The sequence below is a fragment of the Notothenia rossii genome, assembly GCF_949606895.1.
Source record: "Notothenia rossii genome assembly, chromosome: 6".
Lineage (NCBI taxonomy): Eukaryota > Metazoa > Chordata > Actinopteri > Perciformes > Nototheniidae > Notothenia > Notothenia rossii.
The window spans coordinates 44,630,700-44,657,431 of record NC_136909.1 but is presented as its reverse complement, the minus strand read 5'-3'; the positions used below and the strand labels follow the sequence as shown (position 1 = coordinate 44,657,431).

Below are 26,732 nucleotides of genomic sequence, written 5' to 3'. Positions count from 1 at the left end.
AATGACTCGGCATCCGTTGCATATTTCTTCTCTGTACCGATGTATCACCCCCTCCACAATATCAACCAACACTGATTTCACTGTGTCCATAAACAGAGACGTCTTGGCCCAAGGAGCAAAATAAGCAGCAGTAGTACTGCAAGATTCGGGTGTCCAGAATGGTGGTGATGATGGTAGTCCAGGAGTTTGTTCCTGGCTGCAACTCACGGGGGGAGACTTGTTTTTATCAGATCCATAGCTAGTTTTCAAACTGTCGTCTTAGTGGGGTCCTTAGTTTTAGATGCTTTGCTGAGTGGAGGGAGGGACTTATTGCGTTGAGTGGGGGGAGTCATCTGTAGAATTGAGAGTTTTTTCACCAGTATAATGTCCCTCGCTGTTTGAGTCTTTTTTTTTTTAAAGTTATTTTTCAACTATCATTTTCAACCGAGCAGCAAGAGGTCAAATTTAAGAATAAGTAATAGTTTTTCACCATTTTACGGGAAATAGTCAGAGCGCAATGTCACATCTTAAAGACAGCTTGAACTGGATAAATGGTTAGTCTTCAAACATACCGTACGTTCTGCATGTTAGTTTATCTGGCCAATTGGTTTAGACCCTACTGCCCTAGACGCATGCTCTCAATAGGGAAGTCACGCTTTGGGAAGAGGTGTTTCATTTCACAGATCCACCTTGATTCTTGTTGTGCTGGCTGAAGGAAGAGGGACGGGGGAGGAAAATTCAGAGGATGAAGAAGCAGAAAAATAACTTGTTTTGTAAAACGGGCAGCACTTCAGTTTGAAGGAAAAGATGACACCGTGTTTATGCATGAAATGCAAAATATCTTGAAGCCCTACAACCACAAAAAAAAGATTGTGTTAAAAATATGGCAAAAAAGTCGTAATATTGTATAATGTATTGTTTCATCGAAACAGTGTTAAAATCACAAACTTGCCTTTTAGAGTCGCAGTCTTTTACAAAAATTCTATTTTGTTAAGAGCTACCAAAACATCACAATTATTCCCAAAAACAAACTGGGAATGGGGACATCAATAACATATTTTAATGTTTAATTTTCTTCAGGGCTACCGTAGTGCACATTGATGAACACTTTAAAACAAAAATAATGCCTACAAGTGTAAATGAGCCGGATTTTAGCTCTGAGCTAATTTCCATCTGTAGCCCCGTCACATACAGCATATAAGAACATGACATTTATATATATACAGCAAAAATAAAATACATGATATGCAGAAAGAGCATGAGCAGCATACAAGCATTTACCACATGGCAGTACAATGTATTAGCTATGATATATAAAAGTGCAAGATAAGATAAAAGCGCTACATAAAGTGCAAGAGGAGATACCCCTGTGTTAAAGTGCATTTATTTAGCGGTGATTACACGTCTGTTTGTTGCTCAACCATTCTTTAAGTTGACCTTTAAAACTATTGAGAGTGGGACAATCCCGTATCTCAGTTGGGGGGCTATTCCACAATGAGCTGCCTTTAATGGAGAGGACATTTTGTCCAAAGGTGGTCCGTCTGTGGTGGACTTCACAGTCTCCTCTGGTTTCTGACCTAGTGCTGCGTCCAGTGTGTTTTCTGTGGATGAATTCCCCCAAGGGGAGGGGGGCCAGCCCATGTAAATATTTTTTTTTTAAAAACACATACTTTTAAAAGACATAAAAATGTCAAAAACTCAAGAAATTGTGATTTTCAAGGATGATACAGTGGTGGTATGACTGTGGCTTTCTGTCAAACACCTGGATAGCTCTCTTGAACAGCTGTTCTATGGGTTTCAGGTGTGTGGCACAAGCAAACGACCAGTTTGTAAAACAGTATTCAATGTGGGATAGAATCATACAGTGGAGGTATGACTTTGCAGCATTGACAGTTAAGAAAAAGGTCTAATTTGTTTAAAATGTTGCAAGTTGAATTTAATGGTATTGGATACTTTCTGGATATGTTTCTTAAAAAGTCAAGTGCGAGTCCAATATGACACTCCCTGTTCAAGATACTTGCACTGGGAGACTAGTTCTATTTCTGCTCCATTTAAAAATACATTTGATCCTTCGATTTTGATTGATCGTTTACTGAACATCGTGGTTTGCATCAACATGCATACTGTTTTTGTTGTACTCATGCTGTCAATACGTAGATTGTGTTATCTAGCTTTAGATAGAATGTTTTTTCTTCCTCTTTGCATAATTTGCATCCACAATCCTTTGCCAGTAGGTGTTTCCACAGTCCTTGCGGTTTTCCGATTGTTCAACTAATTGGGAGCTTCTGTAAGCTATTTGTATTTGCATTTTAGCACATTACTTCCTGCAGTGATTCAGAAAGTATTGTGTTAGGGCTTTTTATTGTGAAAGGGAGACCACTACTCAGAACCAGACATAATTTCATAGAGAAAGCGAGTCTTATAGGGAGCCAATTTAAATGCTAATGTCGTCTTTATTTTACATCCATTACAAATTTGTGCAATCAATTACTTCATTATGATAAGTTGTCTACAGCCACTTTAAATGCAATCAATGTATATTTCTAAGTGCTTACAACTTAAGAAATCTTTACGTACAAATGACTGTATATTGAATATATTTCTGTACCCAGTGTTGAACAGGACCCAAACCTTTGAGAGATGAAAAAGGACACATCTGCTTTAATCAACTGCCAAGTAGTCAAGTCTGCATTTGTGTCTGTTCATTTGTAAAACGTGGAATTCGGTTTCTTTTTAATGACCTAGGTGGATTTTGGCTTTTTTTCTCTTGCCAAGATACTTTTAGACACACTTTGAGGTATGCAAAACCTTAAAACTAGAACACTGATGGCTGGCTTACGCTGCAAACTTCATCACCTTTTAACAAGAGAGTAAGTATCAGCAGAAACAGAGAGAGAGATGGCAGGCACCTTTACAGACACTTTGTTTTAGAGAGAACCCATCCCCCCTCTGTCTAGTGATAAGATGGCAGGAAGGGGGGAGGAGGGGGCAGGGCCAGGCTCACACACACACACACACACACACACACACACACACACACACACACACACACACACACACACACACACACACACACACACACACACACACACACACACACACACACACACACACACACACACACACACACACACACACACACACACACACACCAAAAGGCCTGACAGCCATAGGACGAGGTAAGGGTGACAGTAAGGGGTTGTGTGACTAACTTTTGACGAGGAAGGTGCTTTCTTTGTTCTGATCGGTCCCAATCTGCATACTCTGTCTGAATACATTGAGAGTTACTTTTGACTCTACCAGTGTTCCACTGGAGTCATAGCTTTCTGAACTTATTTCTTAGCAGCAATTCGGTTTCTTTTAAATGGCCTAGGCGAATTTTGGCTTTTTTTTTTTTTTTCTCTTGCCAAGATACTTTTAGACACACTTTGAGGTATGCAAAGCCTTAAAACTAGAAAACTGATGGCTGGCATACGCTGCAAACTTCATCGCCTTTTAACAAGAGAGTAAGTATATAAAACGTTATTTTGTATATTTTACACATCAGCAGAAACAGAGAGAGAGAGAGATGGAAGGAAAGGGTGAGGAAGTCTCCCCCAACTCTACAGACACAGGCCATAGAAAAGAGGAAAGTGTGACATTAGGAAGGCAAAAGGTGTTTTCTTTGTTCTGATCAGACCGAATCCGCATACTCTGTCTGAAATACCTGGAGAGTTACTTTTGTTAGAGCTTTCAGAGCTTTCTGAACTTATTTCTTAGCAACACTGGGCATTTTTGTGTTGTATTGTATACAGTTGAAAAGTGCACAGATAAACAGTCAAGCATGGGCGGTAAAAATGTGTCTCCTCAGGCTCTCTAATACACACACAGTCATCTCTCAAACGAGGTGCCTGCCTGCTTTCCAGGACTTTTACAGCCTCTGGCCGACTGCAGGGCCATGGGGTGTTAAGACAGGACATCAGTGAAGGTCCCCACACCCACACACACTCATCTCTGTGGTGCCTGCCTGCTTTCCAGGACTTTTTACAGCCTCTGGCCGACTGCAGGGCCATGGGGTGTTAAGACAGGCACCTATAGCTCTGGAGTGAAGGTCTCCCCACACCCACACACACACACACACACACACACACACACACACACACACACACACACACACACACACACACACACACACACACACACACACACACACACACACACACACACACACACACACACACACACACACACATGGGGGGCGGGCCCACCTGTCACTTTTTATCATGGGCGCGGGAAGGGGGGTGCTGAGGGCGCTCCAGCACCCCCTAGCGGCAGGCAGGGGGTGCGGAGCTCCCCTGTCTGAATTATTATTTGACGGTTATTGCTACTCCCGCTGTGCATAATCTGTGTAATATGTAGCCAATAAATTCCACCTTGTTGGTAAAATGATATTTTGGCCTGCCCCGAATGTTTTTTCTGTAGCTCCGGACTATTCTACCTCAATAATATAATACATTAACCGTGCTTTACGTGAACCTCATCAAGTCACTAGAAAGGACGGCAGGACTGTAATTTCCCGTGTTCAGTGAATGCAACAGAGGCAAGACACCAGACCAATCAGAGAGTTGGATGGAAATAAAAGTGTGCTTGTGTCATTCAAGCTCGCGGCTCTGTGTGTGTGCGGAAATAGCGCATTTAGTGTGTGTGAGAGAGGGGGAGAGAGAGAGGGACCGGTGCCAGCAGCAGGGACCGTGTTGTTAGCATCTGGTTAGCTAGCTGCACTAACGGACATACGGAGCTGTTTGTTCCACAACAAGCTGGAGGAGAGCTCTCCTCTCAGACTGAGAGGCTCAGGTGAGCTAAAGGATTCTCTGAGTGTTTAGATAGTTAACTTTAGTCTAAGTTATCTCAGTGGATCTCAAACGGTTTGGTCAAAAATTATTCAAAAGATTATTTCCGCGGCACACCTTCATATGATCATTATAGTTATAAAAAAAATAAGAGAATAAAGGAAGAACAGTTATGAAATACTATATGGCAGTAAAACAAGAATACAGTTTGAAAGGGGAGTGATTTGTAAAATATCCCTAAAGAAAAAGAACATCTGCTTACAGTTGTGTTTCATCTGGGTGTTGAGAGATGTATCCATAGATCTCTTAATGTTGCTCTCAAAGTGCATCAGATTGATGCTTTTAACTTCAATATTTAAAACAAATTTTCCCGGGGGAGCATCCCCCCGGACCCCCCTAGAGGAGGTGAGGTCCGCTCCCCACTCGTAAAAAATAGCACTTTACCCCTGCCTATATGCCGTGAGCTGATTATCGAGCCTTCATTGTAACAGTCGCGGGTTTACTGTGTGTTTGCGTGTGGGGAGTTTTTTTGTGCGTGCTCTATAGTGCCCGTAATAGTGTTCACTGGAGTCCAGCACCTCAGCACCCCCACTCAAAATACCTTCCCGCGCCTCTGCTTTTTATGCATACTAATGTGATTGAAACATTTTTTATGATACACCATAAGGCGCAACAGTGGGGGCTTTTCACACCTGTGAATACACATCAACCCCCTCCTATCGACGGATCTCACACCTACTTAGGATATCACACCTACTTGAGATCTCACACCTCGAACAAAGGGGAGGCGGGACTTAGCTCATTTGCATAAGTAGGTAGAGGTGTGACCTGTCACAGCACCTGTCACCTCCTATGCATACTAATGAGACGAAAGCGGGATGAATCTTACTACTTCCACCCCCTGTTAAATTGTCTCACCCACATTGAGGATGCTTCGTACGCCCATGTTTTATTCCATGTATCAAGTCAGGCAAATTGGGTCAAAATGTTATTGCATCAATGATCTGTTAACATTAAAATCACTAAATATATGCTGTTATATGCAAACTAATTTGCTAGGCAACTCAAGGGCTCAGGTAATGTGATTACGATATGAATAATTGTCCAAAATAACATAAAATGCATAGAGTTTTTTGTTAAGTAACATACTTTCGTCGCCAGCCGGCAGATAATGTCGCGCATTAAGTGGGCCTGTCTGTCAATTAATCCCGGGCCACTTTTTTCCCCCAGTCCACCCCTGCTTGTATTGCAAATAAAGCAGAAAAAAACATGCATTATTTTACTCTTGAATGGCGATTATCATAAAGGCGCTATTAATTGCGCACTCAAAAATGAATAGCTGCTGATTTGACCAAGCGAACGCGAGAGACGGCTGAGTTGACCGCAGTTATGCAACAGCAACTGAAGCTAAACTGACTATCTTGACTACTTGTTGCTATCCTATTGTGGCATAAGGCACATTTTACCTTTTAATTATGATTCTACTTGTGATAGTCCGACAGCACAACCTGTGCAGCCCATGTATTGATTCCATCTGATAGCTGCTATAATACAAAACAACACTTCTGCCTGCTCTCCAAAATGATCAATGACAGTGAACGGATGGTCAAAGTAAGTTACAAATAAACAGAATCACACGAAGCCTGGTTAGTGTTGTCTGACTTTATAAAGTGTGTTATTTTTTTATAAGTGTGTGGTTGCGTTCCTGCTGAAAAAAACAGCATGGACCAGCATGGTGTGGACCAGCATTGACCAGCATATGTTGTGTTTTGGTCATGCTGGTCCATGCTGGTCCGTGCTGGTGGATCGTGCTGGTGGATCATGCTGGTGAATCATGCTGGTCCATGCTGGTGGATCATGCTGGTCCATGCTGGTGGATCATGCTGGTGGATCGTGCTGGTGGATCATGCTGGTGAATCATGCTGGTTCATGCTGGTGGATCATGCTGGTCCATGCTGGTGGATCATGCTGGTGGATCAAGCTGGTGACCAAAACACAACATATGCTGGTCTGCTGGCATACCAGCAGACTGGTGGTGTTGTTGCTTTGGTCTGGATCTGTGAGCTAACCACGCCCCGTTCATTTGCATATAAGGAATAGAAATGTGGCATTATGAAATACAAGTCCCCTGAAATAAATAAATGTGGCATTACGAAATACAAGTCCCCTGAAATAAACAAATGTGTCAATATAAAATACAAGTCCCCTGAAATAAATAAATGTGTCATTATGAAATACAAGTCTCTTGAAATAAATAAATGTGTCATATGAAATAAAAGTCTCTTGAAATAAATAAACGTGTCATTATGAAATAAAAGTCCCATGAAATAAATAAATGTGTATTTAAATGTACATGTATACATATGTATTGCCTACATATTGCCTACACATTGCCTCATGTATTTATTTAATTATTTATCTATTTATTTAATTTTGGCTTAAATGGCATTCCATATTATATACACGGACTCAACAGTCTATGATCATAAACAGCACCTGAAGGCAGCTCGAGGGAGCGCAACGTGCTGACGTCATACCTACGTGTCCCTGCTACAGCTCAGCAGAAGACACCAGCCTCCATCAGTACTCCAGTCATCGGTGCATCTATGTCGGCAGTCCACGGCGGGGAGCACAGACCCCGCATTCACTCTCGAGGCCCCGGAGGACCCGTGCTGCTGGCCCTGGCTCCTGAATAGTTTTGCTTTAACAGTTGTTGGTATTTTTTCGTTTTTTCGAGTCTTCTGCTGATCGCTAGGGGATGGATGGGGAATGATCCACGCAGACCGTCCTCCTCCGCCTCCTCTGTAGCTCCGTGTCCCGGTTCAGGCCCCGGAGCTCTGACTGGATGAGGACCCTACTCCCCCGGGCTGCGGTGCTCGCGGCCCTGCTGGCGCTCAGTTCCTGCCTGACAGGTAAGAGCTGCAGAGGGCCTCAGCACTGCCGAACCGCCGTCTGTGCTCGGAGACCCTTGCTCACATGACATCTGATATTGTTGCTGTGGACACCTTCAGCAGTTCATGATGACCCTCTTTACTCACTCACACTCTAGGGTCTCTAGCCTGTTGTCTATATGTTCTCAGGGGGTCTGCAGTGTTTCTGCATAAACATTTGTTATGAATACTACAATTGTTGAACATTTTGATAAAAATTACCCTTTTTTTGCCATATTTATATTTGATGATGAAAATGATGTTGTGTGATTGATATAAGGTTTGTTTCTTGATAAATTCAGAACATGTCAAATGGAACTTCCAAAAGCCCAAAGTGATATATTCAAGCGGCTTGTGTGGTTTTACACTTTGTTTGCTGAAGGACCATGGCTAATATGAAAGAGAGTACGTCATAAGACAGTTGAAATGATTTGGGGGATGAAAGCAGAAGTCTTAGGGCGTGACGGTGGGCATGCTGAGGTGTCAGAGCCTCAGTAACCGTGGGTGCTGTGCTCTGGTTGTCCTCAGAAACACATTCCTGCTGCCAGAGCTGAAGAGCTCTTACTGACCGGGTGATCGTGTGATGTCACAGTTTATTCTGAGGCTCACATTCCCATCTTGATAGTGCTTGACATCAGGACACTGTGATGCAAACTGTTTTAAAACAAATGACAGTGATCAGAACATAATCCAGACCATCATGTCACACTTCCGTACTTTTCTCCACTGAAACAGGGCTGACATTATTTAATGCAGCTCCTCATCATTAAGGCCAGTTCCTGAAATGTAATGTCCCGTTCCATTTAAAATAAATGGAAGAAAAGTCCATTAAATTGACTGGATGACATTCCAAAAACAATAAGTGCAATAGATAATCATACAATTATTCTCAGTGAAAAATTGAAGGTGTGTAATAAACCCAACTGATCTAATTTCATTCACCTTCCTTTTGAAACTGAGATAAACACTATAGTATTAAATAATTGTATACATCCAAATATTGTAGTGATATATCTGAGTAACGGCCCGTCCACATGGCGGCGTGCGTTGAAGCTTCAACGCTTCTGCCCATTCACTTTGAATGGGGTGACGTCACACTTTGCCGGACTGCATTGTGGGAGCGTCGCTTTGCTTGCGTTGCTCGCTTCAAAAGTTGAGCAATGTTCAACTTTTCAAGCGTCAGCCAATCAAATAATATGCCAGTAAGCTCTAGCCAATCAAACCGCGTGCTTGTGTGTCCGGGGCGGGAGATTCATGTGATTGGTTGTCGGTCGAGCTTCAGACACGCCCGCCGGCAAGCTTCAACGGCTTCAACGCACGCCGCCGTGTGGACGCTGCGTTAAAGAGGTGAAATAATTATGATATTTCTGGTTTTTCTCACTCTGAAGATTGCTGATTGAAGGTAATGTTAAAATTTAAAAAAATATTTTCATCATTAAAAAAGTATCATTTTTGTGTAGTATAAACTGGGTTAAGTACATTGTCAGAATAAGTGAGAAATGGTTTTAACTTCTGTTAGACAGCTATCATGCTGAATACATATTTACTGTGAATGTGTGCAAAATTGTATGGCATATACTTTGCCAAAAGCCACTGTGTCAATGTTGTCCTACTTGGGTTGCCGTCCGGAGTTGTCCAATATGGCGGACCATCTCGCACATGCGCACTGCAGATCGGGCAGAGCTGCAGATCGGGTAGTGACAGCGACAACGGAGGTCCAAAATGCTTGATCGTCACGTGGTTCAGGGAGACTCAATAGTTCCCCGGAAGTTTGTGGCGGGCCATTTGAATCATGATTTGAATGCATTAATACCAGGATAGAAATGCAATTTTTGGTAAGTGGTGAATAAAGGTTTTGATTTGCAATATTTATACAACATATCAATATGTGTATGTAGTTACATCAATGTTTTTTTTTTTTAAAGTAACATTTGATAATATTTGAGGATTAAGATAAAATAAGAAGTACTTTATTGATACCAACTGTTACGGTGGGTGAAGCAAGCAGGACCCAAATGCAGATTACACTGATATTGCCTTTATTTCAAGGATAAAATAATAATTTGGACAAAACAGAACACTCACCAGTGAACTCAGTCACAAACAAAAGACGAACCAACACTGAACACAGGAAGACACAAGACTAAATACAGGGAGGGGTAATCACAAGACGAGAAACAGCCGGGCAGGGGAGGAGAAACACAAGGACAACAGGTGAACACAATTAGAAAATTAGACACACCAGGGAAACTAACGACAGGGGAAAAACACAGGGGCCCTTTCTCATTTCGTCAAATCCCCCTCCTCGACTGCTCAACTCCTCTGTCCTCCGGTAGTGACCCAGAAATGAATTTCAGCGCGCCATGTTGAAGGACATCTAATTTCTCTAAATGCACTTAGAGGACCGAGGATCGAGCGTCGAGGAGGCTCTCTGGAGGAGCTATAACCGAGGATACACTGATGGGTCCTCCACGGTCCTTCGCGGCTCCATCGCGGATGCATTTCCGGGAAGGTTGGGTATAAAATAGGCGTGACACACCGCTGGAATCATTTCAAAACCATGGCGGGAGCAATGCACAAATGTAAGTGTTGATAATGATACGTTGCATTAGTTATTTAAGAAGTGAAATGCGCGATCCAACTCCGCCCGTCTGTATGCAGTTAGAGCCCTCTAACCGCATTCCTTATTGACATTTCACCTGATATTCTTTATATTTGTATCCACATTTTAACTACACCCAATCCTGCTACAGCATGCCATGATGTTTAAAAGTGCAAACTTACATTCTTTTTATAAGAGTGTTAAATCAACCAGAACTTTGTTTAGCATTCAGCACCATCATTTGGTTTGGGCTTTGTTGTACACTAGAATCCATCACTCATTACAGTCTGTCAATCTTCTAACAGTTTTAAGCTACACCTTTTACTTTGTCTTTTCACAGGGACAGAGCAAGACACTCTGACCCTCATCAAAGTGAGGGTCGAGAACGATAACCTTTTTACTGGCCGAAGGCACACATTTTACGGCCATGCATGAGGCCATCGGTGGGAAGCCATCCATCGACCCTCCCACCCTGATGGATTCGGCCACTGCTGCTGTGGCTTCTGGCAGTGGCTCAACATCCACTGAGGCTGTCCAGAGCCAGGCCACAGTGGAGGATGAGGAGGCCACAGAGTCTGGCTCGGACAGCCAGGAGTGTGTTGAGCCATCCACCTCTGCCGGTCCCCCTCCCCCCAAAAAAAGAAAAAGCGCTTTGCTACAGTTCCTGGAGGCAGAGGCGGACAAGGAGGAGGACCGCTTCAACCGCCAGCAGGCAGCCTCGGAGGAAGCCTCCGCCAAATTCCTCAAGCTCTACGAGGAACTAGTTAGGAAGGAATATTGTCTTTTTTTCTTCTTTTTTCTGTACTTTGGATGTGTTCATTTATTCTTTATTTATATTTGTACAACATTTAGTAAACATATTTAAGTTTGACCTTAACTCTTGTGTGGTGTGTTCATATTTCTGTTATTCAGCCAGTGTTCGTGGGTCTGGTGGACCCGAACACCCTGTATGTAATATAAATGTGTAGGGGAGGGGGGGGGTACAGTGGGTGGTCACTGAAAATGTGTTCTGATATCTGTTCTTCGCAGAAAATTCAATTCAATTCCTTTATTTATCCAGGTGAAATCCCACTGAGATCATTGATCTCTTTTTCAAGGGAGACATGCAGAGCCAAGGCCATTGTACCGTGAGTTAGAGAAAATAAATTATCAATTTCTTTTAGAAAAATAATAAACGGGTCCCACAGACCCGAACACCATACAAGGGTTACATCAAGCATGAAGCCTTCTTTACAATTAGACATACAGAAACACACATGTTTACTGAAGATACAAGGAGATTTTTATTTTATACAAAGCTGAATATACATTTTATGATTGTGACCTGACTGAAAAGCCAACGTTTTTAAAGTCTTTTTGCAACCCAAGGCATAACTGTCTATAGTCATACAGAAAGTCATGGCCACTGATTTCCGCTTTTTAAATCTCCACCTCAAATAATTCTGCGCATAAACCAACCGTGTGTAAAGCATCCAAATGCAATATCAGGGATGTTTTATTATAAATAATATATACATTAACATTGAGGCAAGTTACTGCATGTAGCTCAAACCCTACATAAGTAAAATTGAAAAAATGTCACTTCTTTCTTTTCAAGTTCAGTCAAAGCATAACAATGTTTTATCACTGAACATGACAAACTGTCAACACTAAACGTAACACTTTCTTAAGAGATTGTGTGATGGCCTATTTCACATACAATTTGTAATAAAGATATGGGTTTGTAAAGTCCTTTGCTCTAAATAAACTTGAGCAAGGTGAAATTGTAAATAAGGCATATAAATGGACGAACAAAAGAACTGAGTAATGATCTGGCCAGTAAATGCATTTTTCATCGGTGAAGAAAACAAACGGGTAACAAAAAAACTGGCCATAAATAAAAATCCTCTCAACAATAATCGTGGTCGTTCAGCTGGACCGGGTTGTGGTCAGGAGCCGAGATTTGGTCTGCCAGTCTGTCTCTCCGGCCCTGTCCACCTCGCGGGGAGCGAGGTGGAGACCTCTCTACCCCCTCCTGCTGCTGCTGCTGCTGCTGCTGCTCCTCCTCCTCCTCCTCCTCCTCCTCCTCCTCCTCCTCCTCCTCCTCCAACAGTTCAGTCATGTCTGCAGTAATGCTGAGATTGTACAGTACACAGCAGGCAGTTACCACAGCAGGGACAAAGGTGTGGTTCACCTCCAAGGCCTTCGACAGGAGGCACCTCCATCGCCCCTTCAGTATCCCAAAAGCGCGCTCAATGATGCTGCACGCTTTGGCATGGCAGCCGTTGAAGCGGCTCTGTACCCTCCCCTGTAGTGGCTCCCGATACGGGGTTACGACCGTTATGGGTTGTACAATGCACGGATAGCCACCATCTCCCACAATAAAGTACCCTGGGGGAGGGTACAGAGCCTCTTTGTATAAGGTACTGTTTTTTAGGACACGGGTGTCGTGCACTGAGCCCGGAAATCCTACGAATGTTTGTAGGAATTTACCCTTCCCACCGCATACAGCCTGCAGCTGTATGGAAGGAAAGAGCTTCCGATTTATGTAGTCCTGGCCACTGGGTCCGGGTGGGGTCTTTATTCTAATGTGGCACCCATCAATGGCACCCACACATGAACTAAATGCCGGGCTATCGGCCAACTGCTGGAAGCCCTGCCCGACCTCCTCAAGCTCTGGACCAGCAAGCAGCCTGATCACAGACAGCCTGAGAGCAGCGATGTCCTCCACTCCCTGGTGGACCAGTCTGTGGACCGTTGAGAGGGGTACCTGAAAGGCCCGGGACACCACACTGTATGACAAACCGTGTGCCAGCCAGTACACAGTTGTCAATACAGTCATGTGGTGTCCCCAGGCCTGTCTCCTCTCAGGCCCCAGACACCGCATCAAGGCCTCCAGGGAGTCTCGGTTCATCCTGAAGTCCTTCAGCAGGCACCCATCTCCGAAGTACAGCCCCAGCACCGGGACACTGCTGTTCAAACTTTTGTATGAGTGTGGGTGTTGAACCTGCAGGAAGAATAAAATGTACAGGTCAATACCTTTATCCATCAAACTAAACTGCACATACATATTCTGTCATAACAAATTAATCCATTGTTGTATTCCAATGAAAAAAGCCATTTATTTTTTAACTATTTAAAACAATTGTAATCGAACACTCAAATACCTCAAGATGAAGCAGGATGGCTTTGCGCATTCTCGCTTTCCAGCGCTGGGATCGGCGTCTCTCCTGATTCCTGTTGTTGGTCAGAAGTTTTTGCCACTGCCGTAAGGAACATGCTACAGCGGGTTTCATGACTCAATTTGTTTCATGTGGTGACTGAATATGTTTTTCGTTGTTGAGATTTAAATCACAGGTGTGCCTGGACCTTATACAGGACTGTCTCAGAAAATTAGAATATTGTGATAAAGTTCTTTATTTTCTGTAATGCAATTAAAAAAACAAAAATGTCATACATTCTGGATTCATTACAAATCAACTGAAATATTGCAAGCCTTTTATTATTTTAATATTGCTGATTATGGCATACAGCTTAAGAAAACTCAAATATCCTATCTCTAAATATTAGAATATCATGAAAAAGTATACTAGTAGGGTGTTCAACGAATCACTTGAATCGTCTAATTAACTCGAAACACCTGCAAGGGTTTCCTGAGCCTTGAAAAACACTCAGCTTGGTTCAGTAAACTAAATCACAAGTATGGGGAAGACTGCTGATCTGACTGCTGTCCAGAGGACCGTCATTGACACCCTCCATCAGGAGGGTAAGACACAAAAAGAAATTTCTCAAAGAGCAAGCTGTTCACAGAGTGCAGTTTCAAAGCACATCCACAAAAAGTCTGTTGGAAGGGGGAAATGTGGCAGGAAACGCTGCACAACCAAGAGAGATGACCGCAGCCTTAACAGCATTGTGAAGAAGAGTCGCTTCCAGAATTTGGGGGAGCTTCAAAGACAGTGGACTGAAGCTGGAGTCCAGGTATCAAAAGTCACTGTTCACAGACGTGTCCGGGAAATGGGCTACAATAGCCGTATTCCCATGGTCAAGCCACTTCTGAACTCAAGACAACGGAAGAGGCGTCTGACTTGGGCTAAGGAAAAGAAGCACTGGACAGTTGCACAGTGGTCCAAAGTCCTCTTTTCAGACGAAAGCAAGTTTTGTATTTCATTTGGAAGTCAAGGCGCCAGAGTCTGGAGAAAGGCTGGAGAGGAGCAAAATCCAAGTTGCTTGAAATCCAGTGTGAAGTTCCCACAGTCAGCGATGGTTTGGGGAGCCATGTCAGCTGCTGGTGTTGGTCCACTGTGTTTCATCAAGCCCAGAGTAAATGCAGCTGTGTACCAAGAGATTTTAGAGCACTACATGCTTCCGTCTGCTGAAAAGCTCTATGGAGATGAGGAATTCATTTTCCAGCATGATCTGGCACCTGCCCACAGTGCCAAAACCACCAGTAACTGGTGTACTGACCATGGCATTACTGTTCTCGATTGGCCTGCAAATTCCCCTGACCTGAACCCCATAGAGAATATGTGGGGTATTGTGAAGAAGAAGCTGAAAGACACCAGACCCAACAATGCTAATGAGCTAAAGGCCGCTATTGAAGCATCCTGGGCATCCATAACACCTCAGCAATGCCACAGGCTGATTGCCTCCATGCCACGCCGCATTGATGCAGTAATCCGTGCAAAAGGATTCCCAACCAAGTACTGAGTGCATTAATGGACATTTTCAAATGTTTGATTGTGTTTTGCTGTTATAAATCTTTTTTTTTTACTTGGTCTGAGGAACTATTCTAATTTTTTGAGATAGGATTTTTGAGTTTTCTTAAGCTGTATGCCATAATCAGCAATATTAAAATAATAAAAGGCTTGCAATATTTCAGTTGATTTGTAATGAATCCAGAATGTATGACATTTTTGTTTTTTTAATTGCATTACAGAAAATAAAGAACTTTATCACAATATTCTAATTTTCTGAGACAGTCCTGTATAGCCTGTCAGGTCCCTCATGATTTGTTAATTACGTGGATTAGCAGGTGTTTTATGAAAGAGGTGTGAGTTGATGATTTATCATGTCATTTAGCCTACTAGTTTAAAAAGGTTAACATAGGCTATAGTATAGTGTATAGACAGTCATTGGTTTTTTTTGTGTGTTTGTATGTGTGCATGTGTGAATATATGAAACGTACATAAGCCTCATGTAGCCTATATGTCTCCCTTTATTTGTAGGGTACTTTTTATAATAATGTTTTGGTGCTGCCCAATACAGAAGAGATGCTGGTATGTGTCGAAAATACTCATACATTCGTGTCATACTTGTTGCAAATGGAATTAAAAGTAAATATGTGGGGGAACAATGTTCAGCTGATCTAACAGAGATTACAAAATACAGCGCCCTAAGAAAACACTCACAGCTGATGCAGCTGTTGCCACGTCATAATTAACGGACGTCGCTTTAATATGACCGCGCAGAGGAGAGGAGTTCTCATTTCTCTAACCGCCTGCTGCTTCCCCTCCTCGGCTCCTCGGCTCGCATCTCCTGTGGGCGAGACTAAGTATCGAGGATAGGAATCGAGGAGGGGAGTCGAGGAGGGGAGTTGGAGAAATTAGAAAGGGCCAGGGAAAAGGACCAGACAATATACCAAGAGGAAAACATGACAGGGAGAACAGCAAAACACCCAAAACAAGACATACAAAACGTGACATAACACAATAATCGTAACACCAATTGGGGAAATCTTTACGCTGCAGCAGCAAAAGACAAGGCATTGTACATTAGACAGTTAAAAGACCATAAACAATCAAAAATGTAAAGATCTTAAATAGAAATAAAATAGCATTACAAAAAGTAGAAAAATATACATAGTGTGAACAGCTATCTTACCTGTTAACATATACATGTTAGGCTAACGTTGCCTTGGTTAAAGAGCCTGTTGCTGTTGTTTATTGCTTTGAATTCTTTAAAACACATATTATCTTCTTAAACCTGTATGGTAGTCAGGATCATCATATCCTAATGTTTATTGATATATTTAGAGGGAGGGAAGGAAGGTTTCAAAATTCTGATTAGATACATTTCTACCATTTCTTTAATTCATGGTAGTTTCAGTAATCCCATGGTAATTGAGGATACAAGTAATCTAAAGTACTAATGTAATCTTTATGACTTTCAGAAAGGATAGGAGACCCACAGGTGCCTATCAATGATTGTCAACTGAGTCAAAGCACTAGCAGCAGCAGCAGCATGATGATGTTAAATGTGTTGTTTTAGGAACATCCATTGTAAATAAATGGAAATCAATAAACATTGAATAGCATATCATGCAGTTTGTCTGTGCCTTTTCCTCTGTGTTGTCCTGGCATGTCGTCTCCCCCATGGATTGCTGTGCTGCCTTGGGATGCTCCAAGCGCTCAGAGAAAGAAGTACACATGTAAAGTTTCCCCACTGACACAGAGAGGAGGAAAGAATGGCTGGCTCAAGTCAGCAGGAGCAATTTAACCATCACAAAAGACAACAACAGCAACAACATATGTGAGGTAATCATATTTTTCACAAAACGAAGACCACACCATTGGGAAGCTTAACGTCTGTTTAATCAAAATAAGGAACAGGGAGAGGCTTGCTAAACTCTGGGAGTTGAGACTCAGGTGCAGGGTGAGGGTCTCATTGCAGGTCTTAAGGCTCCGTTGAATCCCCCTGGGGTTCTTGTGCTGAGAGGGAGACAGGAGAAAGGGTTAAATACATCTAGCAACCTATAGATGGGAAATTGCTGACCTATTTGAAACTTACCTTGTGTTTTCACTCTCACTTAAGTCCCTCTCCCTTTGCCATCAATCCAAAATCAGCTGAGCTTCAACATAATACAGACAGGTAATAATCAACAGAATCACAAGGACATCATATGGCTCTGCTAAAAACACTCACCCATAAATTACGTTTTTGTTTAATGTTTGGAATTCTCAAATATGCACTCTAAATCCATATCAATAGCGATGTATCACACAAATAGCTCTCTTCCTTATTATTGTGTAACGCGAACTATATTATACTAGCTTGAATTCTAAATTGGATATCCTCATTTCACCACCTCCACCCACTACAATCACACGCCCCAATGTTATATTTAACTAATATTTAACTCCCTCCACCTCAGATAAAAGCACGTTAAGAAGCCCCTTTTCTCTAATTCCACAACGTTGGGTTGAAATAACATTAGGAGAACGGATTAATAGGCTGTTCGTGGTTAACGTGTGTTGCTAACTTTATCCGGAATCCTAGCCTAATCTGTTATCTGTAAACGTTCCCTAAATCTACTGATATAGGGATAATCTTCACGGAATCCACTAACATCCTTTAATACACATGTTAATTTGACTCAGATGTGCTGATAATATCCGCAATATAAATCTTTTAACGTTTTCTTACCTTTAAAAGTCCAACACGAACGGTCTATTATGCTGCAACTCTACTGCGCTGCTAGCCGCAGATAGCCCCGCAAGTCAGCGGCAAGCTAACTTCCGGGGAACTATTGAGAGCTCCACGATCCACCATTGCTGTAAAAAAACTGGTCCATTGGAGTGAACGGAGATGTCGTAACTCTTCTATCTATATGGCGCTGGCAGAATGTACATATATATTTCGCCTCCCAAGACTTTATACATTTCCTCTTTGCTTTTCGTTCGGGTTCATTTTGCGCTTTATCAGTTGAATCGCTTTGAACATTCGTTTGAGATATTGACGGGTTGGCTGAACTTTTTACCCCACAGTCAAACAACTTAATTTGCTTCTCCATTTTTTGTAAAACAAACACACGGCGCACCACGCATGCGAGTAAACGTGGATCGCTTTCTGGCTCCGTAATCACACCAATGCACGTGCAACTTAAGTATCAGGTTCCGACTGGTCACAACAATAATTACATATCACTCTTAATACAACAAATAATTAGCATTTATCTATTTTGGGGAACACATTTAGCTGTTTGTTGTCCTTATTTCTTCATGTTAAAAAGTGGTTGCCACTGATGGCAACCAAAGGCCAAGAAGTGGTTGACATTTTTTCTGAATGGTTGCCATTGGCAACCTGGCAACCATTACTGTCGAGCCCATTAAGAGCAGCTCTATGTCTTTCATTTTTGTAAAGCACTTTGAATTGCCTTGTGTTGAAAGGTGTTATAAACTTGCCTTGTGCTGTTTCTGTGATGTCATTCTCCCAGTGCTAAGGTTTAGTTTCTTGAAAAGTCATTGTGGATTTCTCCACAGGATCTCACCTGTGCCCTCGGAGTTTAGACTGTGCCCGGGCAGGACGGGGCTTCTGCCCCCCGGGCGGCTCCCACTGCGGGCCCTGCCTGCGCCCCCTACTGGAGAACGCTCACGGCCGCTGTGTGGTCCAGAGGAGGCACGCTGTTCACACCACTAAAGGTATGTGGTAGCACAAAAACCCTCATAGTGTCAATTCCAGAACAACCAAAGTGCTAACATATTTAACATCAAATGTAAGCACTGCATCAGGAAAAAGTCATTGTACCATGTCTATCTCTTACTTAGAAGATTAGAGCCTCCTGCCTGGTTTACATCATTGCATTTTAAAACAAGCACACTAACCCATTGAGCCAAAGCCACTGTGAACATGAACAGTACAGGAAGTTGAATTGGATTGGATCTTTTGGCTGTCAATGTGTAAGATCATTGGAGCTCCCATTATATTAGTACTACAAGTGTATCAACAGCACCATGGAGATAAACAGAACAAGTATGTAGTAGAAAACATTAATGGGATGAGTCATATACAGTATATAGCATGCTTTCTCCAGAGCACAAGAGTGAGTCTTTGGAGACAAAATGACTGATGAGATAAAGCTGGAAACAGTACAACCCGTCGGCATATCCCTATATGGTAGATGATACATGATGATACACCCTTTGTCTATGACCTGAACTGATTCAAATAAGACAATATGAAAATAATCCAAACATAATTAAATAGCTATGGCTTGACGTCAAACCTCTAAACGTTTTGTTGTATCTTATGTATTTGTACTTAACAAAGCATAAACACTCAGATGAATCAGATATATTGTCAGATTCTTAATCTTTTTTTATTATTTGATCACATAGTAAAATAATAATAATACATTTTATTTAAGGCGCCTTTCATGACACCCAAGGACACCCAGGGCTCAACATTAAGGACTGCCCGATGGCCCGGGGCCATCTAGTATTTAGCTCGGGCAATGAAGCCTCACCTGCTGGTTGCCCGATCGGGCAATCTATTATGCCAGCAGCTCGCGGATCCAGTAATGAGTGACCCGACAGTAAAACTAAACATATCTATAACTAGTTTAGGTAGTTTGAGAGGTAATTAAAATAGCTACGTGTGATATTCTAACCTGAAGTGTGTGTTTTGTCCGCTCACCGCTGCATGTGATCATGCAGTGCTGCGTGTCGACTCGTCAGCAGCAGCTGATATCTCTCTCCCGTCAGATTAGACTTCACTCGCGTTTATGTCCATATTGATCAGATCTAGCTAGTTCTAGCTAATGATAGGACTACCTGCTTATTAAAAGACACCTAAACAATAAGTGTCGCTATGCAACTGGGTGAGGCCACAAAGTATAGCACAGCATTATGCATTTGTTTACATGCCCACCGGAATCCCAAGGCATTACCAACAGATCAACGCACAATCAACCCATACAGGACATCTCTTTCTCCACATTAAGTGTTAGACATTAGAATGGACTATTCTTGTCTGTCACATACTCTCCTTGTCTGTCACATAAGTGGCGCAACTGAAGCGGTATTGTGCTAAAGGGAAATTATTGTGACCGAAGAGATTTAGATTTGCCGGCCAACGGGAACTCTGACGTCGCCATTTTGTATGCTTCGCGGATGCACTCGGCTCCTCTCGACTGCTGCTCGGGTCTGCTCGGTCAGCTTCCGGATGAGGAGGCATTCGTTCGACCAACTTACAGTAGATAACATTACAAACATTTTTAACAGGGGCCATAATAGTGTAAATAATGTTTTGGCAGTTACAACTGAATGTAATGTTTTCTACTTTTTTACATCTGATGAAGGCATTTGCCTTCATCAGATGGAAAGTGTCTTGACCAACAACTTAAGTATTTCTTATAGCTATGCAGGGCATGCAAGCGAGCAAACACAAACAACAAACAACAAACAAGTGAAATGAAGAATAAAATTGAAATTGTACAATATAATATTGTGCTGGTTCATCTTATAATTCAGTCTAGAGAATGCACCAGACAGCATCTAAGACCTGCAAAAATCTAAATGTTCTAGGGGGAGGCCCCCCAAACCCTTTGTGGCATTTCGTCCGCACGCATTTTTCAGGGCAATCTCTATTGGGCTCAGGGCCATCTGTAAATTAGCTTAGATGGCCCACAGGGCCATCTCCCAAAATCCTTAATGTCATGCACTGACACCATACAATTGGTTAAATATTCAAAGAGGTACAAGCAACAGAACATGATAAAAACACAAACAAACCATCATGGAGAAGACAATGTGGACACACATGATTGGGAAAAGGTATTAAGGGGAAACGATGATAGGGAGCACTGCAGTGAGTAGGCTGATCTGAACAGGTGGGTTTTTAGCATGCTTTTGAGGAGGGACTTGAATGTGGCGATTGTGTCAGACTGTCTGATAAGTGGGGGGAGAGAATTCCATAGTTTGGGAGCAGTGCAGCTAAAAACCTGAGCCCCCATCGTGACTAGGCATGGGGTGGGGACGGTTAGCAGGCCAGCAGAGGAGGAGCGGAGGGAGCGAGAGGGGGGGCAGGAGGTCAGCCAGATAGGTGGGGTTCAGCTTGTGGAGGGATTTGAATGTGAGCAGGAGGGTTTTGAAGTCTATCCGGTATTTTACTGGTAGCCAATGCAGATGGATGAGGATGGGGGTGATGTGGTGAGAGGACTTGGTGCGGGTGATGATCCGGGCAGCAGAGTTCTGAATGATTTGAAGTGTATTGAGGAGTTTGATGGGAAGACCTGAGAGCATGGTATTACAATAGTCAATACGGGATGTGCCGAATGCATGAACCAGGACTTTAGTGCTGGGTTGAGACAGGGATGGGCGGAGTCTGGAGATGTTTCGGATATGAAAGAATGCAGTCCGGGTGATGTTTTTTATGTGGGGTGCAAATGAGAGGGAGCTGTCCAGAATGACACCAAGGCTCTTGATGGGTAGAATATGGAACAGGGAAACCATCTATGATTAGGTCTGGGGCAGAGGGGGGTGGAGCTTTGGAGAGGGTGGATTTGGAGCCAACGAGCAGGGCCTCCGTTTTGCTCCCGTTGAGCTTGAGGAAGTTACGGCACATCCTGCTCCTGATGTCCTGGAGGCAGGTGCTGAGAGAGGTGGGGGGAGGGCAGTGTTGGGTTTGGTGGATATGTAGACATGTGTGTCGTCAGCATAACAGTTCAATTGGACCTCATGGTGACGGAGGATGGTGCCAAGCAGTGGCGGCCGGCCCATAGGGGTGCTAGGGGCGCTGCCCCCCCCCCCTCTTCCCACATGTTTGATTGTCATTACAAATTTAAAATAAATAAAAATATATATTTAAAAAATATATTTATTTTTTATTTTTATTTTTAACGAACAAGGTAAATATTATATAGTAATCTACAATAACATCTCGTTTAAAATTGTTTTACGATGTCTAAAGTTACTGATAAGTCACATGTTTCCTGCCTGGCCGCAGCGTGTATCATTACCCTCTCTCGTCCGGGCGGTAAGAAAGGAGCCCTCAGCCAGAGCAGCAGCAGCCAACAAGCTGACTGTTGCTATCTGTAAACCATTCCGCCGAAACATAATTTCAGCCAATCAGCATCGTCAGATCTGATGGTTACAGGGCGGCAATTTCAGCGCCCGATGCAGTCTGTGAGTTGTTTGGAATCGTATCCAATGTGACGCTACAGTCAGTAGTTGATGAGGATAGCTGCGTCTGCAGGTGGAGACTCCGGGTGTTAGTGGATCGCCGGAGCTGTAGATTAGCATTTACATGCTTATTGTAATTGTAAGGGCAATGCCTGTAGCACCATGGATCATATGTGTGGGCTGGACCTGTATTTGACAGGAAAGGAGTGGGCAGAGGGTCGAGTTGTCGATTCTTGTTCAGTTTTCTGTGACTCCTCACCCTCTTAGACTTTAAGTTGCAGGCGCTGCTAAAGAGACGCGCTACCATGGAAACCAAACAATGGTGTAGCTATATTATAGTCCGAGTGGAAACAGTCGGTCAACGCAATCTCCAGCGTTGATCTCTAACATCACCAGAAGTCATGATTTAAGGGGTCATTTCTCAAAATGTTCTTCCGGGGGAGCATCCCCCCGGACCCCCCTATGGTTTGTTCACCATTTCCATAGCCCCACCAAAAATATTTTCCACCAGCCGCCACTGGTGCCAAGGGGAAGGAGGTAAATGATGAAGAGGAGTGGACCCAAAACTGACCCCCGGGGGACACCATGTGAAACAGTGGAGCAGCTGGACTTGTGGTTATTGAGTTGTATACTGTTTTCTGTCTGTAAGGTAGGATGTATACCTAAGAGCTAAGAGCAAATCTTCCCATTCTCATAAACAGGATATCTTAGCAACACCTTAAGGGGGTGGTCCACTTATACTTTAGCATGAACTGATTGGATTTTGAGGATGAAATATCACGGTGAGCTTATGTCTGCTCATTCATGTGATATCTCCGTAACGCCTTGATGGAATTTCTTTAAATTTAGCATAAGGGTTCACTTTGACTCAAGGATGAATTCAATAGATGAGGTCAAAGATCAAGTTCACTGTGACCTTACACAACTCATATACATATGCAATATGTTCATCTTCAATTTCACAGAAATGTTTAATAGGATAAATGATGAACTGACATTTTGGATAGCCTTGTATTGGAACTGCAGCTTTTTCTCTAAGTATTGCATTGCAGTTGGTATTAGTAATAAAACGCATATCATATTGGCATGAGGGTTAAATATTTTCGAAAGATACATAACCCTTGCTAAAAAGCACAGTTCCATTAACTCTGATGAATACTTATTTGTGGACCATCAGTGAACCAAGCTGACAAACAACACTGACAAATTATCACCCCACTGTTCTGTACGTATTGGAGCTTCTGAAGGCTCCCGCTAGGAGTCCCGATGAGGAGAGCGTTGCAGTAATCGAGCCTTGAGGAGACGAAGGCATGGACCAGTTGTTCAGCATCTGAAAGGGAGAGTGTGGGACGGAGTTTTGCAATGTTCCCTGAGGTGTTAGTAGGAGGTTCTGCACAGGTGTTTGATGTGGGTGTCAAAGGTTAGATGTCGGTCAAATCTTACACCCAGGTTGGTAACTGCTGTGGAGAGGGGTATGTTTTGGCCAGAAAATGTGATGTGGGTGACTGGTGACTGGACCTGGTTTGGTAAAATAGCCTCGGTTTTGGAGCTATTTAGCAGCAGGAAGTTCTGTTTCATCCAAGCCTTTATCTCCTCAAGGCAGGTGTTAAAGGATGTTGATGGGAACGGTGATGATGAGGACTGTGAGGATGCATCACACTGTGAGACTTTATTTGATCATTTCAGTAAAAAGGTAAAGTTCATATTTCACCTTTTGATTATTATAGTGATCAACGTTCAAAACAAAGCACTTTAGCAAGTGTCCACAAAAGTTGTAAAATGCTGAATAAGCACCTTAACTTTCATGATACGCATTTCTCGGTCACGATCGGTTGTTTACGTGAAATGACTGAATGTTGTGTCATGGTCAGGGGCGGATCTAGACAAATATTCATGGGGTGGCAAGAGGGTGGCAGGAGAATTTCAGGGGTGGCATCCCCTGGCAGAAGCATATGCTGATTTAATCGCAGTCATATCAATTACTGTAATGTTAACTTGGAAAGCCACAATATTTATTTTAACTCAATAACATTTGGTGACATTATTGTGGCACATCAGTAAAGCCTTAAATATAAATACTGTATATAAGGTGGCAGAATTAATTTAACCCTCTATGGTATGATGTTGCCTCCAGGCAACATACCCGTTTTTTGCCTTTTGCATTCACACAATACATCTCAAATTATGATGCAATACTTTAAAAAAGAGGCAGGACCATAAGGAACCAATAGTAGTGTTTGAATTGGTCCCATGACTCTCTGGCGGCCAATTTGAAGACCCTGTTTGCTGCCTTTCCCACAAGGATCAGCTCAGCCATTTCTCTCCAGGAAATGTGTCTGAAAACATAATTTCCTGCGCATTTCTTGTCTGGAAAAAAATGTATTCACAATAATAGGTGAGTAAACCTTAATTTCTAATAGTTTAATATACTTAATTTGCTAGTAAGGTCATGGAAACTTGTTAAAATGCAAATGTTGCCTGGAGGCAACATCGTACCATTATAGTCAATTGTAAATGTTGCCTTGAGGCAACACTGTACCATTATGGATTCACCATGATATTGTGGTATTGTGTGTTTAGGTATAAACTGTTCAAAAGCATACCATTCATCATAGATCTCTACAATTTAACCAAGATACATTTGATGTTAAAGCCAACCCAACGATCTGTGCAAAGATGGGATAAGAAAAAGAAAGAAACATTGCAGGTTACCTGCCCAAGTGTTGTGCATGCATACAATAAAAGTATGGGAGGAGTGGATCTTCTAGACTCGCTGATTGCTCTCTACAGAACAAAGATCAGGTCAAGGAAGTGGTATCACAAGATCGTGTTGCACATGATGGATTTCACTCTAGTGAATGCATGGCTCTTGTACCCCAAAGAATGCAATGACTGCGGCATCCCCAAGAAAGAAGTGTACAGCCTGCTTAAATTCAAAGCTGAAGTTGCAAGTTGCCTTTGCAACGAGAGGAACGTTTTGAAGAAGAGGGGGAGACCATCTCATAATGTTGACAGAGACCTGGCTGAGAAGAAGCACAGAGGTTCTTCCTCATCAGTGCCATCAACACATGTGCATCATGACCACACTGACCATTGGCCTGTGTGGGTGGAGAAAAAGGGCCGGTGCAAATACCCTGGCTGTAAGGGTGAAAGTGCAGTGAGCAAAGTGTGTCACTTACCTGTGCTTCACTGCTGACAATAACTGCTTCATGAACTTCCACAATAGTGAGTCTATTTTGTCAAATGGCTCAATAAAGTTTGATGAAAGATGCCTAGGCTCTTTGCGTATTTATTCCTAAAGGTTGTTTCACAATGGTACAATGTTGCCTGCAGGCAACATTCAGATATTTAATCTTGTTAAAATATAAAAAATAACGATTCTCACATTTTAATTGGCATGCAATTTAATCTGTTGAGGCTATTTAGTATTTTCCATGTGTTTTTAAATACATTTTGTTCAAATTTGAAACAATAACTCTCTTTTCAACCCCAATCCATCACAGATTCTTCCTCCCTCACAGCATTCAAAGCATCACTCAAAACCCACCTGTTCAACACTGCATTCAACCACTGACCACCCCACTCCACCCCTATTTTCAGTTTTGTTTATCTCTTTTTGTATTTCTTTGTTTTTTTTTTTGTTGTCTTTTCTTAATTCTCTGTCAAAGCGTCTTTGAGTTTCATGAAAAGTGCTATAAAAGTCCCATGTATTATTATTATTATTATTTTTTTTTTTCATAACTTACCATTATGGTACAGTGTTGCCTCAAGGCAACACACCCCAAAAAGTACCCCCAAATAATTATTTATTTAAAATGTCTTTAGATTATGCTTATTTGGTCTATTATATGACAAAAAAACACTCCAAACATTTTTTTCCCAAATGGCATCATAGTGCGTACCATAGAGGGTTTTAGTGAATTTTAACTGAACAATAATTTAATGAGTTTGTCTCACTCTTAGACCAGCAGGGGTACCAAATCTATGCAGACTGCTGCAATAAGTATATTAATTAACTGTCTCGTCGATGTTTGTCTAAATTAATATGATATTAGCTGTCAATCATTGTTATGATTCACATATTCAGTGTTATTATTAAAAAAACTATATTTTTTGGAGGAGTTCATGATGAATGTTCCACAAGATGCTTGCTCACCCTCCTTCACATTTGAAAGACCAGTAATTACTATCATATATGAAAATAATCAAAAGAACAGTTCAGCGCCGCACAACTTCATTGCAAACAGTTACAACCTTGACTTTACATCAGAATGAACAAACATTAAAGAAGTGACTAACTACATCAGTTCGGGTTAAAAAACGTGTATTCAGCTCAAACATAAACATCTCTGCAGTAAGTTATTTTCCAGTGGAAAGTCCTTACCTACTGGCCTAGTAGTGGTTAGTGGTTACTTTTTTTTGGCTGGGCATTGAAGTTTTACACACCGTCTTATTTGAGTTTCTCAGGACTTAAAACAGAAAAAAATATATATTTACACACGTAAGGTCACCATCT

General features: G+C 42.3%; 2 protein-coding genes across 10 annotated transcripts in view; one reads left to right on the top strand and one right to left on the bottom strand.

Annotated features, from left to right (window-relative positions):
• LOC307044377 (uncharacterized protein) overlaps nt 1-17,862 on the bottom strand; it is a 48,084-nt gene extending 30,222 nt beyond the window's left edge. For 4 of the 6 annotated variants that reach the window (XR_013809616.1, XR_013809617.1, XR_013809618.1 and 1 more), the window contains exons 1-2: nt 17,742-17,862; nt 17,106-17,166 (exon numbers count right to left, since the gene is read on the bottom strand). The gene's annotated coding sequence lies outside the window, so the exon portion shown is untranslated. Of the gene's footprint in view, nt 1-7,345; nt 7,486-17,105; nt 17,281-17,741 lie in introns of those variants that run through there. The other 2 variants (XR_013809620.1, XR_013809621.1) reach the window with 2 other exon arrangements.
• The window catches only part of npdc1b (neural proliferation, differentiation and control, 1b), a 120,126-nt gene continuing 100,769 nt past the window's right edge, over nt 7,376-26,732 (top strand). For 2 of the 4 annotated variants that reach the window (XM_079689548.1, XM_079689550.1), the window contains exons 1-2: nt 7,376-7,720; nt 18,578-18,736. In XM_079689548.1, coding sequence (XP_079545674.1) covers nt 7,654-7,720; nt 18,578-18,736 — 226 coding nt within the window. In that variant the 5' untranslated portion in view covers nt 7,376-7,653. The remainder of the gene's footprint in view (nt 7,721-18,577; nt 18,737-26,732) is intronic. The other 2 variants (XM_079689549.1, XM_079689551.1) reach the window with 2 other exon arrangements.